The 16,731-nt window shown below is 41.9% G+C and overlaps 1 protein-coding gene across 5 annotated transcripts in view; it reads right to left on the reverse strand.

Annotated features, from left to right (window-relative positions):
* SENP5 (SUMO specific peptidase 5) overlaps positions 1-15,557 on the reverse strand; it is a 46,113-nt gene extending 30,556 nt beyond the window's left edge. Inside the window, exons 1-2 of one of the 5 annotated variants that reach the window (XM_019723618.3) lie at positions 15,464-15,557; positions 1,292-2,829 (exon numbers count right to left, since the gene is read on the reverse strand). In XM_019723618.3, coding sequence (XP_019579177.2) covers positions 1,292-2,798 — 1,507 coding nt within the window. In that variant the 5' untranslated portion in view covers positions 2,799-2,829; positions 15,464-15,557. The other 4 variants (XM_019723616.3, XM_019723621.3, XM_019723615.3 and 1 more) reach the window with 4 other exon arrangements.
* Between the last annotated feature and the right edge of the window lie 1,174 nt (positions 15,558-16,731).

The raw sequence follows: 16,731 nt of genomic DNA on the forward strand, positions 1-16,731 counted from the left end.
AATTTGATATTATCTGTCCAACATGTCCTATACAAATATTAATACATGTGCACACATATATACACATACTCATCCTACATACGTGCCTATGTATCTTTTAACAAAATGGCATCATTCTGTTTTGCAACTTGCTTTTTTCACTTTATATAAATAGTTTTCAAACTATAGATCAAATTTATTCCTTAACAGCTTCATTGTATACTATTGCCTGGGTGTGCTGTCATTTATACTTCCATAGAAACATTTGTTTTGGTTGTCTTTAGTTTCTTACAACCAAGACAATAAGTAATGACCCTATACAAATATATTTATATTTTTATATCTTGAATAAATTGCAAGAGAGGGTTGTGTCAAAGACTGACATTGCCATATTGTCTTCCAAAAATGCTTATGCCAACTTACTTCACGGGGTAGATTTTGACAATTAGATTTTTTAAAGCAGGACGTAAAAACTTGAAGCCATAAAGACAGATAAATTTTACAATCTAAGAATTGAAATTTTCTGTTAAGCAAAAATATCATACACAAAGTCAGAATACTGAGGCTTAACTGAAATTTTCTGTTAAGCAAAAATATCATACACATACTGAGGCTTTTACCTTTTGATAAAAACTTATAACTTAAATTCTTATAATATTTATAATTAAAATTGAACATCTTTAAAACTAGAATGATGCTAACTAAAGTCATGAAGGTAGGAATCAGTGGATTTTGTTTAATGCTACATTCTTAGAACTAGGACAGTGCCTTGTACAAAGGAGCTTCTCATATATTAAGTAAATAAAATACAAATAATTGAATAGAAAAATTACATACAAACAAAATTGGCCAGAAACACAGAAAAAAATTGTTCAAACTTAAAAACGCAAATTAAAACAAAGAACTCATATGATCTGTAAGACTGGCAAAGTTTAACAAGTGTAAACTGGCTCAGCTTTTTGGAGGGCGATTTAACAATTCCCTTAAATTTTTAAGTGTATTTTTCCATCATCAATTCTACTACTAGGAATTTAACTTACAGAAACAATTGTATAAATATAAAGAAGTAATTTCATTGCACCATTGTTTCTAGAAGTTAATAACTGGAAACAACACAAATGTCCATCAATCAAGAATTAAATAAATTATGGGACATCTATATAACACAGCAATATAAAAGGCTTCAAGAAGAATGTGTGATTGCTTAACGAGAAATCCATGGTTGGGAAGCAAGAACAGGACACTCCTAGAAAGGATAACAGACAGCAAGTGTGAGCTGGAGGTTGGGGGAGAATAAAGGAAGAGTGCATACCCGAAAGGCAGATTGACAGCTGTTCATCATCGACTGGAGATGCTTTCTGACTGTTCTTCCCACCTCCCATTTGATTTTCTAGTTTGAGTTCAGTGCACGTCAGAGGAGCCTCCAGGGGACTTTTACAGTAAGGGTGGTCCAGCAACTTAGAACTAAGAATGTTCTGCTTGAGAGATCCATCCTCATCCATCTGGCATGAGCTCTCTATCTGAACAGTCTCTTCGGACACGAGCCCATCTCCACTACTTACAGACTGATCTGCCCCGGACACCGCCAGTTTTACCCTGTCATCACTGACAGTACTTGTCCAATTTTCCTGACCCAGAGTCAGAGCATCGCTTTCAGTTTCCGAAATAAACACGTTACTAGAATGATGTTCTGGTAAGGGGATGTCATGAGTCAGCTCTGTACACTCCCACTTAGGAGAGGAACAGGGTGACTGGTCCCAGGTGTATGTGGCACTGCCATTCGGGTGGTCAGGGAATGCTTCATCTAAACTAAGCTCCTGGCCCAAGAAAGGACTTCCTTTAGTGCCGTCCTCAGGCACGTGCGCGTTCTGTCCCTTCACCACAGCACTGCTGTCCATATCTGGGAAGTACGGTTGGTGTTGACAAGAAGGGTCCTTAAGTTCGGGGGAAGGGAATGGGCTACAAGTGCCACCCTCACCGTTCTCCCTACGGGTCTCTTGATGGTCCCCCGTGACCTGTACCCAGCTTTGCTGGGGTTTTTTTAGCTTGCAAACTTTGCTTTTTGTTCTGAAGTGCTGGGATCTGAGAATCCTATACCGAAATCTAATCATGGATAATTTCTCATACATCATAAGAGGAGATACTTTTATTCTTCTATGTTGGTTAAGTTGAAACTTTTTTGGAGTCAGGGGTCCCCCATTCCTGTGGTGCTCTAGCCCTTGGTAGCAGCTATAACAAAAGCGCTTTCTCTTATGGTTGCTCAGTGTGACCACAATTGTGCCGCTCTCACCTGGACTCTGGCTCTCCCCATTGAACTTCATGGGAAAGTCAGACGCTTGCAGCTCTGTCCTTGGTCTGTGACCAATGGCGTGACCTAAAACACTATTGGCTGGCAAGTCAGCAACTGCTTTCAAGAGATTTTTCTCTCCGCAATACTCATGGTCAGAGTTCTTTGCTGATGACAGCAACTTCTCTGCTTGGAATTTCAGAAGGGTCCTTGAGGAAATGAAGTGTTTAGTGCCTTTTCTTTTCACTTTAGAGGGCAAAGTACTAACATTTTCAGCAGCCACATTGGACTTTGTCTTAGTAAAAAAGGGTTCATCCTGGATCCACGTTTTCTGGATTTGAAGGGCCTTCTTTCTGCACTGGAAATGCCTCAAATGTCTGCTCCAAGTAACTGGCCTTCCCAACTTGGCTTTCAGAATGCACAAGTGCTGGTGGAAGTAGAACTTCTTAAAGCCTCCAAACCCAGTATTCCATTTCTCAGAAAAGGCTAAGTGGATTCCTTTCCTCCATAGAGTTTTCCTCTGTTTTTTCATTTTTCTGATGCATAATGAGATCTGGATGTAGCTGTTAAGAAGAGAAAGAAAAGTTACATTTCTACCCTAAAAATAAGGTCATAAAGACATATTCACAGAGGAGGCCCTACAACTAAAGACATACAGAAGAAGCCACCTCAAGACTGGTAGGAGGGGCAGAGACGAGGAACAGGCTGGTCTCACACCCGCACGTGACCATTAAAAATTGGGAGGGATATTTCAGTTGTGGAGGTCCCTCCAGGAGGAGCAAAGGGTTCTAGCCCTACACAAGGCTCCCCAGCCCAGTGTTTCAGTGCAGGGGAGAGAAGTCCCCATAACTTCTGGCTGTGAAAACCAGTGGAGGTTGCGGCTGAACGAGGCCAGGGGGGGGCTGCAGTCCTGGGTGCTCCTCTTAAAAGGCCTGTGCATGGACTTACTCGCTGACGGACTCACTCACTCTGAGCTCCAACGCTGGGGCAGCAGCTTGAAAGGCGCCAGGGACATATGGGGAGGAACTGAGTTGTCTGGCTGCAGGGTGAGGGCTAGATGGGCAGCTTTCTCTTAGATGAAGGAGCTGGCAGAAGCCATTTTTCTGTGGAGCCCTCCCCACTCCTTGCGTGCAGACACAGGTAGCCCCATGTCTCCATCAACCTGGCTATCACAATTGTTCGCCATGATTCTCTGAGACCCTGACCCACCCAACTTTTGGGCACATGCAAGCCACTTCCAGTGGCTTTTCTGTATAAATGGCCTGCCTTGGCTCACGCTGTGGACTGTCCTAAAATCTCTCAAAGGTTCACAAAACCCAAACAGCAGCATCTGGCTTTAGCATGTCCTGTACCTCTGGCTGAGCAGCCTTAAGCCCAGCACTAGCAGCAGCTGGCCTCAGTTTGCATTTTGGCCTCTTGAGGTGCCTCTAAGCTCAGCATAGGTGGCAACATTCTGCGATTGCTTTGTGGCTCATGCCAGGTGGCCCTGGGCAGGGCACAGGATGCAGCTGAACTTGGCTTGAGGTGGGGCCCCTCCCAGAAGGCCCTGAGGCTGGCATGCCGTGGCCAGCTTCAGATCCAGCTGGAGCATCACCTGGCCACCTCTGTTGATGACACATCCAAAAAGCACACTGAGCAGGCACCAATTCCCTGCTAAAATGAATCCTGCTCTATATGGTCAGCCCCTGCATAACTCCTCCACTGTAGTCACGGACAGTCCTCAGAATCAATCAGCCCAAGGATCAATCCCTCCCACTGATGTGCAAACAGCAACAAGGCTCAACTACAACAGTAAGACACACACAACCCACACAAGGGACATACCCAGAGTACCCAGCTCAGGTGACCAGGAAGACTGTGCCACTGGGCCCCACAGCACACCTACTGTGTAAGGCCACTGTACAAAGACCAGGAGACACAGCAGCCCTACCTAATACATAGAAACAAACACAGGAAGGCAGCCAAAATGGAGCGATAAAGAAATATGTCCCATGTAAAAGAACAGAACAAAACTACAGAAAAAGAACTAAACAAAATGGAGACAGCAATCTACCAGACTATGGTGTCAGATGAGTACTAGATTTATCAGGGTGATCACTTCGTAAGTTATTTAAATATCTAATCACTATTTTGTACACCTGAAACTAATATAATATTGTGTCAATGTTAAATGAAAAATAAAAAATTACTTAAAATAAATAAATAAATCAACCAGAATGTAGAAGGAATCCAAAATGAAATATAAATAATAAATAAACCTAACTGTACTCATATTACAAATAAATAACATAACCACACTGAAAGGAGAACAGAAAAGAATTAACCAAAGTAACTTTGGAAAATATTATTCTGAGTCTATAGGACAAGAAACAAAAGGACTGTGTACAAATACTATACTGTAGTTATCTATTTTGTTTTTCACAGAGGAATGAATTAATTCTGAAACTACTTTGTGTACATACAACAATTCTAAAATTGAGCAAATAAGTAAATACATTGTGGATAATTAGAACTAGGTTTCTCATTGTTGGTGAAAGAAGTTACAAATAATGAAAGAGACAAAGTGAGATAGCTTTGAATCTATAGTGATAGCTTGAGATCTATGGTATTTGTATGAACTCACGGTGCTTAATATATAAATAGATACAGATCTAGAAGTGTGCACATACATATACACTGGTACCTCGGTTTTAGAACATAATCTGTTCTGGAAGACTGTTCAAGTTATGAAATGTTCGAAAACCGAGGAACGGTTTCCCCATAGAAAGTAATGCAAAATGGAGTAATCCGTTCCAGACCTTTAAAATCAACCCCTAAAACTGCAAATTTAGGATGAATTTTACTATCTAATGATACCATAGATCCATAAAATTTATGGCGTTTGTAAAACAAAATGTTCATCAACAGAGACGTTCGAAAAACCAAGGTACTACTGTATATATTTTCTAGCTCTGTCCACTTAGAGGGCCTAGAAGCGATAACATCCCAGTAGCAATGGGCACACCTAGCACCCAGATCTTGGTTTCTAAATATTATCCTCCATGTAAACAAATGGCTGATTCCAGAGCTGGGGCAGAGAAGTAGAAGATGAATCTGGAATATTACTACAGTTCCAGAAAGTAAAGAAATGCTCAAAAAATGATGATGATATGTCACAAGGACACAGGAGCAAACTTGAAGGGGGTCACAACAGCCAAAAAAACTGAGGAACTGGATATAAAATGATAGTAATAGATTATAACTCAATAGTAAATATCCTGAGTCTACAGTGACATAAATAACTAAATAAACAAACGAGGAGATGGGACAACTCTTCCTTACATATAATTTCAAATCAATAACTATAGAAGGAATGATGGAAATAGAAAAGTTTTAATTTGCAACTCTTTTCAGAAATAACTGACTCATATAAGAATCATCAATGGATGCTAAAATTAGAGGGCAAAAGTACAATGAGAAACAAGATATTTACATAGTCTCAAATTACAAAGGCAAAAGTTGTGCCTTTCAATGGAAAAACCTGGCATCACCTTAATCAGGTGATCAAGGTTAACATCATTAGTAATGACACATGGACAACATGTTTCTCTTGATGTGGCACAATGTCACTTGTGTAGTATTCTTATCAAAAATGTGTAACCTGAATTTAATAAGGAAACAACAGACAAACCCACACTTAGGGACGCTCTTATAGGATATCTAGCCAATACACTTCAAATGTGTCAATCAAGGTCATGAAAGAAAAAAACAGACCTGAGGAACTGTCCCAGATTAAAGCACTAAGACGAAGGAGACAGGACAACTAATGCAACCTAGAATCCTGCATTGGATTACAGGAAAAAGGAAATTGTACTGTAGCTAGATAATGTAACATTGGAGGAAAGATGGGTGATGTACATATGAAATTTTTAAACTTTTTTTGTAGATTTCAAGTTATTTCAAAGTGAAATGTTAAATTTTCTTCAACATTTAATATTTTGAAAAAATGTTCTAGAAAAATAGCAGAGTATGACCAAGATTGAAAATAATGGAGTAAGGGGCCAGCCTGGTGGCTCAGGTGGTTGGAGCGCCTTGCTACTAATGCTGAGGTCACTGGTTTGATTCCCACGTGGGCCTGTGAGCTGCACCCTCTACAGCTAAGATTGTGAACAACAGCTCTTCCTGGAGCTGGGCAGCTGTGAGCAGCTGGAGGTTAGTGTAAGCTGCTGAGTGCTGCCGCAGGCTACCATGTGCGCCGTGAATGGCCGGCAGCCAGTGTGAGTGGCCGGCAGCCACCGTGAGCTGCAATGGGCTACTGTGTGCTACCATGAGTGGCCAGCAGCCATCGTGTGCTGCCGTGAGCTGCTGTGAGCGGCCAACAGGTGACCTACCAATGACCGAATGCCTCAGCCAGGGGGAGCGCAGGGCTCGTGATACCAGCATGGGCCAGAGAGCTGTGCCTTACACAACAACTAGACTGAGAAACAGCTTGAACCAGAGTGGGGACCGGAGTGGGGTGGGGTGGGGTGGGGGGGGGTGGGGGCGGAAGAAGGGGGTAAAAAAAGAAAATGGAGAAAGATAAGAAAATTAAAGGATCAGGCCAGGAGATTAAATTTACAAATAAGTTTCAGAAAGATAAACTAAGAAAGTGCAGGAGAAGGGAGATGTCAAATACATAATTCAAGAAAATTCTCAGAATCAAAGGACATGATTTTGTACATGGAAAGAACCTATCAATAAATGAAAACAAACCCATACCAAACATATCAATAATGAAATTAAATTTAGACAACTAGGAGCAAAAACAACCTGCTATAAGCTGGGGAAAGGGCAGGTAATAACCAAAAAAAGGATGTGTGTGTGTGTACATATGTAAAACATAAATATATATATAACATATTTATATAAATATATAATTTTTTAAGAATTAGGAATAGGAGTGGCAATGGATTTAATAGCAAGATTGAAAACTGGAAGAAAATTATTTTGAGCATAGTATTTTATTTTTTATTTATTTTTTAAAAGGATTAAAACCTTATATCCCAATATCTTTTTTTTTAAATATTTATTGGGGAATATTGGGGAACAGTGTGTTTTTCCAGGACCCATCAGCTCCAAGTCAAGCCGTTGTTTTTACTCTAGTTGTGGAGGGCGCAGCTCACTGGCCCATGTGTGAATCAAACTGGTGACGTTGGTGTTATAAGCACTGCGCTCTAACCAACTGAGCCAACTGGCTGCCCCTTGAGCATAATATTTCAGACGCAGTCAAATTATTGACCACAACTGAGTATAGAAAAAAGGTTTTCAGAGATATAAGTTATCAAAATATCTACACATCCTTTTCTCAGGGAACCATGAGAAGGTACTCTGTCAAAATGAGGGAGTAAGTCAAAAAAGACATGAGAATCAGGAAATAAGATCCGAAACAAGAGATAAGCATGAGGAATACTAAAGAAAATGGTAAAGAAAGATGACAGAGTGATAACTGTGCCTTGGGCCTTGAGAGCCACCAGTCCAGAAGAGGTCAGAAGGCTCTGGGAGAGATGTCTTTAAAAATGTAAAACGGATAGAATTTCTAACGTATCTGAATGCAGACAGGAGATATAAATTAGAAGAGAGCATGAAGATAAATTAGTAATAAGTACAGAGAACAAAAAAGACAATTATAATTTCAGGGACAACAAAAAGTTGTACAAGAAAGGAAAAACAGTCATTGTGAACCATAGTATACTTTACGACTTAGCTGTGACTATTTACATAATCCTAATAAGGTAAAAACTGATCTAACCTAATGGTTCTCAACTAGATAACCCATACCACACCCCACCCCAACATTTGACTATGTTGCAGTGAATTCAGGTTGGTATTGATATTCAGTGCCTGGGGTCCAGAAATGCTAAAAATCTTGTAATGGACAGGCTAATGAAGAACTACAGTGTTTCCCCGAAAATAAGACCGGGTCTTATATTAAGTTTTGCTCCAAAAGACACATTAGGGCTTATGTTCAGGGGATGCCGTCCTGAAAAATGTTGGTGTTGTATTTTACTTTATTTCTTTATCAATGGAAAAAGCACTTTAAAAGAAATAAATTTCTTACTGTGAAATTCAAATATGTTCTCATTGTGTACTACCGATATAAAAGATTTGGAATTTATTCTTTATAATACTTAAATGTAATTGCTGAGAAATCTTAATGTTTATTACATTAAGAATATCACATAAACACACACACACAAAACTGCATAAGTATAAGTTCAAAACAAATTTTAATTAAAGAAAGAGGGGGGAAAAAAGCATGTATTGAAGTTCTTTAAAATCCTCCCCAAATTAGAGAAACTATCTGGACTGTGCCTTAAAAAGTTAAACTAATATAATACATGTCTGGTGGTGACTATATCACCAATAATGCTAAACGTGTAAAAACTATACAAACATCTATTAAATTTAAATTCAATAAATATTTCAGTTTCTACAAATATGACGGCACTGAGCTTTCAAACAATGTATAGTCCAGTGGGAGGGTTATTTGAAAAAGTATTGACAAATGTGATGCATATAAGATAAAATTCAGAGTATTATGCAAATATCTGGCAAGAGGATCAGGGAAGACCTGTGTGAAAAAATTATTTTTAAGCTAAGACAAAGGATGAGAAAGAGTTACTAGGCAAAAGGAACAAGTAAACAAAAGCCCATGAGAGGAAATGTAGTATTCCAAGGAACTGAAAAAAACTTTAGTATCACTTAAAGGAGAAGCTGAAGAGGTAGGCAAGAAACAGAAAAGCTAAATTAATGATGCTGCTATTCACATAAAGGTAGGGTGAAGCCACTGAAAGACAAAGAGGAGTACAAGATCTGATTTGTATTCTTAAAAAGATCATTCTGGGCCGGCCCGGTGGCTCAGGCGGTTAGAGCTCCGTGCTCCTAACTCCGAAGGCTGCCGGTTCGATTCCCACATGGGCCAGTGGGCTCTCAACCACAAGGTTGCCAGTTCAATTCCTCGAGTCCCGCAAGGGATGGTGGGCTCTGCCCCCTGCAACTAAAATTGAACACGGCACCTTGAGCTGAGCTCCCGGATGGCTCAGTTGGTTGGAGCCTGTCCTCTCAACCACAAGGTTGCCGGTTTGACTCCCGCAAGGGATGGTGGGCTGTGCCCCCTGCAACTAGCAACGGCAACTGGACCTGGAGCTGAGCTGTGGCCTCCACAACTAAGACTGCAAGAACAACAACTTGAAGCTGAACAGAACCCTCCACAACTAAGATTGAAAGGACAACAATTTGACCATTGTTCCCCAATAAAATCCTGTTCCCCTTCCCCAATAAAATCTTTAAAAAAAAAAAAAAAAGATCATTCTACCTGCAGTGTACATAGCCAAGGAAACCTGTTAGGAGGCTGTTACAGATAAAGGTAGGCAAGGTGCATGCAACAGCTACTTGGATTGAGGGAAAATCGGGAAAAGCAGCAAAGTAAATTGGTCTTGAGATTTTTAAGGACAGAAATGACAGGACTGGGGGAAGGCCTATATGTGGGGAGCGTTTTATTTAGTATGAGCTACTAGATCGATGGTGGTATAATTTATAAGGAACAAATGGAGAAAGACTGGAGGAAGGTTATACTGCCTATGCCTTTAGTTTTAGACATGTTAGATTTGAGAGGACTGTAAGAAATCCAAGTGGATATATACTGTTGGATTTACAGGCCAGGAACTTGGAAAGGAGGATACCACAGGAATCCCAATTTAAGTCATCAGTTTACAGTAACCCAAGCTACAGAAAATAACCTCATCTACGGAGGATTTGCAAAAGGGAAAAGAGAATGCACTCTAGGATGAAAAGGTGAGGTAAAGGAAGACTACCAAGCAAAAGAAAGTGAGAAGGAATGATCAGGGAAATAAGGCAGAAAAACAGGTTAGAGTGCTGTCAGAAAAGCTAGAAAAAGTTTCTAGCAGGGAAACGGCCAAAGGCTGTTGAGAGGTCAAACAAGATAAGGATTAAAAAGTGTCCATTTCATTCTCATTACATTTGCAAGAGAAATTTTAGTAGACTGGAGAGGATAAAAACAAAGATGGAGTAAAGAAAACATTACATAAAACTGCTCAAGAAGTCTGAGTAAATCTGAGCAAGACAGGGCAGGCTTTTGTTTTAAGAGAGTTGTAATCGTTTACATGGTGATGGAGTACTTTACTTACGGATAAAGATGGCAGACTGAACATTTTACTTTCACTCCCTCCTAAATCCCCATTCAAATGAGAATAAAAATTTTCTTAAACTATGTTTTAAGATAACTTACATACAGTGAAATGCACAGATCTTAAGGGTTTGTTTTGTTGTGTGTGTGTTGTTGTTTTTTAAAGCATATGCACACAACATGGAAGAGAGGACAACAGAACCTTTTGGAAGCTGGAATGCAGACTTACTTCCAGACCGAAGAAAGATAAATCTCAAGCTTGCAAGGAGGAAAGCAATCCAATTTATACAACAGTGACTAAAGACAGTTCTGGAATTGGTAGCAGCAGGTTCTGTAAGAGGGGGGTTAAATTTGGTGCTAAAACCAAGATGATTGGTCAAATCATTTAGATACCGCCTACGCTCCACAAAACCAGCCAACCGCCCCTCCCCATCTTTGCAGAAGCCTAGAACATTATTTCCAAGACTAGACTAGAGCAATGCTGTCCAATAAAACTATTGAATGATAGAAATAATCTACATCTGCCCTATCCAATGTGGTAGCCTCTGGATACACGTGGTTATTGGCCACTTGAAATGTGTCTAGTACACCTGAAGAACTAAATCTTTAATTGTATTTAATTTCAATTATTTAAATTTAAGTTGCTACACGTGGCTAGTGGCTACCACATTGGACCGTGCAGCTCTAGAGGGTAAAACAAAGGATTCTTGGATGACTTCTAACCTTTCCCCCAATTTAACTACCAGATTGCTGGTGGCCCAGCTTATAAGCTCCAAGCAGATGTGGAGGTTCTTCAAATCTAACTAATGCAACAGAAGAAAACAAAAATACTGCTATTGAAGGTTCTCCAATAAAATAGTCCAGCCGGTGCACCCTAAAACTGACAAATCCCAACCATGTACTCACAGCACATGTAATTAAAATTCAAAGCAACCTCCTCATGAGGTCTGTCGATATTTCTGCATCTGCATTTTCGGCCATGCTGTTGTGTGTTCACGTTCACCAAATATCAACATGCTTTCCAAGATAAAACACACATACAAGGGAAACAGGAGTGAGCTTTGAACTCTTATTAGGTACTCACGGCCCAAATTCTAAAAAACCCTTAAGCGGCCCAATATTTGGGTAAAAGTTTACAGGGCTGCCACTGAACTGGTTAACTCAAGCATCATTATGAAAAAGTTCTTTCTCCTAGAGGTAAAAAGACAGTGATGAGACTAGCTGTTGTGCAGTAAATAAACAGGGGTGGGGTTACTCACTCCAGAAAAATGAGACAGAACGGCTTGTAGTAGGAAACAAGATTTAGAACAAAACAAAAAATATTTCTCATTGGCAGTAGAGGGCATGAATGAACCATAAAAAAGATCAAGATTGAGAGATGAAGACTTGGACATTTATGGTACCTACTGATGATACTTTCATCACATTCAGCCATCAGATATAGAGAGATTATTTAAGTATCCAATTTTGGTCTCAAGTCCATAAAGAAACGGAAGATTGCCTCAAGGACCAGCAAGCGACTTCTAAACTCCACTTTTCAGTTTTTGTTTTTTTAAACAGGACTTTATTGGGGAACAGTGTGCACTCCCAGGCTCTTCCTCCAAGTCAAGCTGTTGTACCCTCAATCCCAGCTGTGGAGGGTGCCGTTCAGCTTCAAATTGTCCTTTCAATCCTAGCCGCCCTCAGAGGGCGCGGCTCAGCTCCAGGTCTGCAGGGATCCAACCGGCAACCTTGCGGTTGAGAGCCCATTGGCCCACGTGGGAATCGAACCAGCAGCCCTCGGAGCCAGGAGCACGGAGCTCCAACCGCCTGAGCCACCGGGCCAGCCCTTCACTGGGTCTTCAAGTTCTTACCACACCACCCCCGCCTTTGTTTCTATTAATATGTTAAATCTGTAATGTCAGTTTAGAATTAAATTGTGACCCTGGTTTCATATTTATCCTTTCTAAATATCTCTACTTGAAAAGTTTGCTCTGTAAGAATCTGAAATTCAACAATTTTCAAAACTTCAGAATTAAAGTATTTCAAACACAAAAATAAAGAATTTGGAGATTTAGTGACTTGGTTTTTCATCTGAGGCACATACCTATGTCTTTCTAGATTCTGAAATCACAGACCACCTATCTGTTAACATGGCGTTTTTAATCAGTGAATTTAGAATTCCCTTTTTCATGTCGTTGTCGGAAGTTAACATGCTATAAAATGGCCATTTTTAAAAAGAAAGTAATTCAGCATCTTCTTTCAGAGGATTTGTGATGTAGGGTCCATTTTTGGCTCTTGCTACTAGCACAGAATAGGAATTACTAGAGCAATGAGAAGGCTATTAAAGAATAATTTGAGAGTGAATATACAAGTATCTCCCTAAAAAAGAATGCTCAACTCTGCCTGATAGCCTATTACCTTAATAATTCTGAAAATATTACCCACCCCCCAAAAAAAGTCATGAGGTTTTCACTACAATGGGTAAGAAAAATACACACCAGGCCCTGTTACCACCTCATCAGTTGATCCTTTCCAGGCATCTGCCAAATGCTTTAACTCAGTGGCACAGTACAATTGAACCAAGAAAATAAAAAGGGACTAAAAATTCAAAGACAAGCTTAAAGTAAATACTGACAGCCTCCAGTTAGATCAGGCAGTATAGAGCCCAGTTCTCAAACTGAATTCCAGAGAGAGCCGGCTAGTGATACAAAGTTCAGTGGTCATGCACACCACAGCGGAGGAAGGGAGGAAAAGCACTGGGCTTATTCTAAGCCAATGCAAAAGCAAAATAATCTTAAATTGGAATTTCTCTGTGGTTTATGAAGGTTCGACACAAAAACTTACAAAAAAACTGATTTATAAAAGTGATATAATCCTTGTATTATTCTGCCAACAAACAAACCTAAGCAAAATTTAGTAAGAAATTTTACTGTAAAATCTACTTTCATGAAAGAGGAGTCTAACTGCATAGAAAGCTATAACAACAGAATTACAGAGCTACTGACTTAAAGGGCTTTTTTTTTTTTTAACTTGTGAGCTCAAGGCACTACAAAACCTGCATTGGTACTATTGATTCAAGTAAAGTTATTTGTTAAGGAAAGGAAGAGCAAGAGAGAAAAAATTAAGAAGGCCTAGAAGGCAACAAAATGGTTGGGCACGACACTCCTCTCTCTAAGCCCGTTTATAAACTGACATGTGAAACATGATCTACATCTGTGTTTTCAAACCATGAGTATCACCTGACAAGCTTTGGAAAAACCACAAATACCCAGCTCCCACTTCAGATCTACTGAGGTAATGTCGAGGCATCTGGGGTTTGGTTTTAATTCCCCACTGCTTCTCATGCCCAGCCAGGTTTTGGAACCACCGGTTTAGATGACCTTCCTTATCCATGACTTAAAGTACCAAATTGACAATTCTCTGTCAAAGGAACCGAAGATTGCACTTGGGTACATACTGCACAGCAGCCATCATCAGGCTCCACTAAGGAAAGGAAAGCATCCTTCATGTGTCTGACCGAGCAATTTAAGACGAGGGGCTACTCGCTAAAGTCACTGACTGCATCTCCCATCCCTCCTGCCCAAACACTTCTCTCACTTAGGGTCTATTAAACTTCAGTGGTGAATGTTCTTTCTCCTATATAGAGAAAGTCATTTCCTCAGATGAACTGTCATGTTCAGCTACTCAAAGGAGTCAAGTTCCTGTATTTATTTTCTGCACATTTTCAATTAACATGAAGTGTTTCAGAGGCAGAGTGAGGAGTCCTCAGACATGTGCAAAGAATTCCTTCTAAAGTGGGCCAAGGTGTAAATGACGCCCCTCCCAGCTTTTCTCCTAGAAAGGGCAGACTCGGCCAAGTTATCTTGAGAAAGGAGCAAACTGATTTGGGTCATCTCTCATGTACCAATCATGTTTTATCAATAAGCCTGAGACAGCTGGGTGACTAGGAGGGTCTGATTTCTTCCTACTGCCGCCAAACCCAAAGCACAGATTGCAGTTAGGTTCTAACTACACAAGATCCTAGTATCTCTTCTGGCACCCTTCTCCGCAACAGGATTAGTTATTCTAGGTAAAAGACGTAACTAGGAACCTACCATTAAGCGTCCTGGATATCCTTAAATTGAGTGTTTTACTAGGGTCCCAAAACATTTCATGATTAACTTAACACTCTGCTTTCTTCATTTTATTTAATTCTCCCTACTAACTTATACAGGTATAAAACAGCTCCACTGTACATGCGGTGAAAAACGATGAAGTGTTAAAACCACCACCAAATGGCAGGCTAGGATTTCAACTCAGCTCTTGCGACTCTCGAGTCCAAAACGCTTCCCACACCCTCTCGACATCTCTCCCAACAGAATGGCCGGCCCTACAGTGGAACTGGAATCAAGCTTCCCACCACACTGTTCAATTGTGCCAAACCGTTCACTAGAACAGGGTCCCAAAGTGTGGGGAAAGGAACCGAAGGCAGGAGAACTGTCCCTACAAATAAACTCCCGTGACTTCCAAGACCGCAGGAGCTCGAGGACCTCTTCCAACAGCAGCGCTCTCTCTCTCAAAGCTTTCCCTGGCTTCAGGAGGAGCGGCCGGGGGCGCTCGTTTCCTCTGCTTCTGCGTCGTACAGCTCCAACTGGAGAGAAAGAAGGGAAGGACAGCGGTCCCTTGGGACGAGATCCCTCCCCGCCCCCAGAAAGGTACGGCACCGCTTAGGGAGAAATCTGCTGCCTGCGGTTGGGGCGTGGGAAGAGGGCACCGCTTGAGGCCTCCAGGCCGGGGTGCTGAGCTGGCGCGCATCGGCGCGGGAATGGCCAGGCAGCCGGGTCCGTCAGTCATCCGGCCGATGTGACACCCAGGTTGCCGCTTACCTCCGTCCCTTGCTGCCCTCACCTGCCCCGCCGCGGGCCCAGAAACTGAGGCAGCTCCGACTGCGGCCCCGCCTTTGCCAGCTACAGGGAAAGACCCGTCAGCAAAGAGGGGAACGGCCTGCCCGCCGCGGCCGCGGCCGCCGAGCTTCCTTTGCAGCCGCTGCCGCGATGCCGGCGCTTACTTACTTCGTCACCTCCTCCCGGGCCCTTCCGCCTCAGCGCCGCCCCACACCGCGTGCGGGGTGCAGAGCCGGCGATGACCCGGCGCTGGGGGCGTGGCTCCGCCCCCCGTTCCCTCCGCTTCCGGCGGCGCGCGCTTCCCCGCCTCCTTGGATGTCTGGCTACTGCGCTGCGCTTCGCTGTCTAGACCTGTGCTCGAGCCCCCACGGGGCGCCTCCCTCCAAACGGGGAAGGAATTGTAGAAGCTGATCTAGAAATTGCAGAAGCTCTAAAAATTGGTTTGAGACATCTGTTCAGCCCCCTCTGAAATTTTTACCCTAAAAGCGCTAGGGTAGACCGCAGCCACCGTACGGCCCGTCCCTCCACTAACCCGTTTTCTCTTTTGCCACAAGCGAAAGACCTTCCTGTGCTGGGTGCTCTGGCCCAGGCATTTCTTCTCTCCTCCTATGATGACCTTACCCATCCGCATTGTAATGCGCCTCTTCATCTGTGCCCTGCCTCTTCTCAATGAGAACATTTCCGTTGGAGGGTAGAGCCCGGTTTTATTCACCATAGAAGTCGGAGCACCAAATAGTGACTGGCCCACGACAAGTGCTTAGTAAGTCAGCGCAGTAAATCTGTTACTCTCTAAGGAGAGAGGAAAGTGACTTCAGTCTGATACGTTGAAGTACTATTCATTAAACAAACGTTTTTTTGGATGTGAACATGAAGTAGTCTTTCTCTTGGAGGCCCTCAGTCTAATTGTGGGGAAAGAGACAACTAATTTTAATACAATATCCTGACAGGAAAAAAAATATAGCAGGTTTATGGTGGAAGATAAATTCAATATTGGACATACTCAGTTCCAGTAGTTGCAGGAAAGAGGGTTCTCAGCTATAGGCAAGATGCGCAAGAAAGAATTCGAGAGCAAGCCAGATAGCAAAGTAAAAGTAGTTTATTGAGTAAAGATCTGCTCCAAGGGCAGAGCAGAGGTTGCCTCCAAAACGAGACACAACCTTGATTTCGGTGCGACAGCAATTTTTATTTGGTAGGGAGGTTTTTTTGTATGAAAATGAAGGGGTAGAATATTAGTTCCAGGAAACTGGTGGGCTTTTCTGAGAATGGGGATACACCCCTTTTTTCTCCTTATATGGTCCTTTCCAAGTGTCATGGTGCCCGTGGGTGTGTTATTTAGTATGGAAATATATTTTAATGAGGGTATTATGACCTGGAGGTTTTTGGGAGGTAAATCTCCTCACCATCTTGATCTTGGCCAGTCCTGGCCTGTTTGTACT

Source organism: Rhinolophus sinicus, chromosome 17 (genome assembly GCF_057876585.1).
Source record: "Rhinolophus sinicus isolate RSI-liver-muscle chromosome 17, RSI-T2T, whole genome shotgun sequence".
NCBI lineage: Eukaryota > Metazoa > Chordata > Mammalia > Chiroptera > Rhinolophidae > Rhinolophus > Rhinolophus sinicus.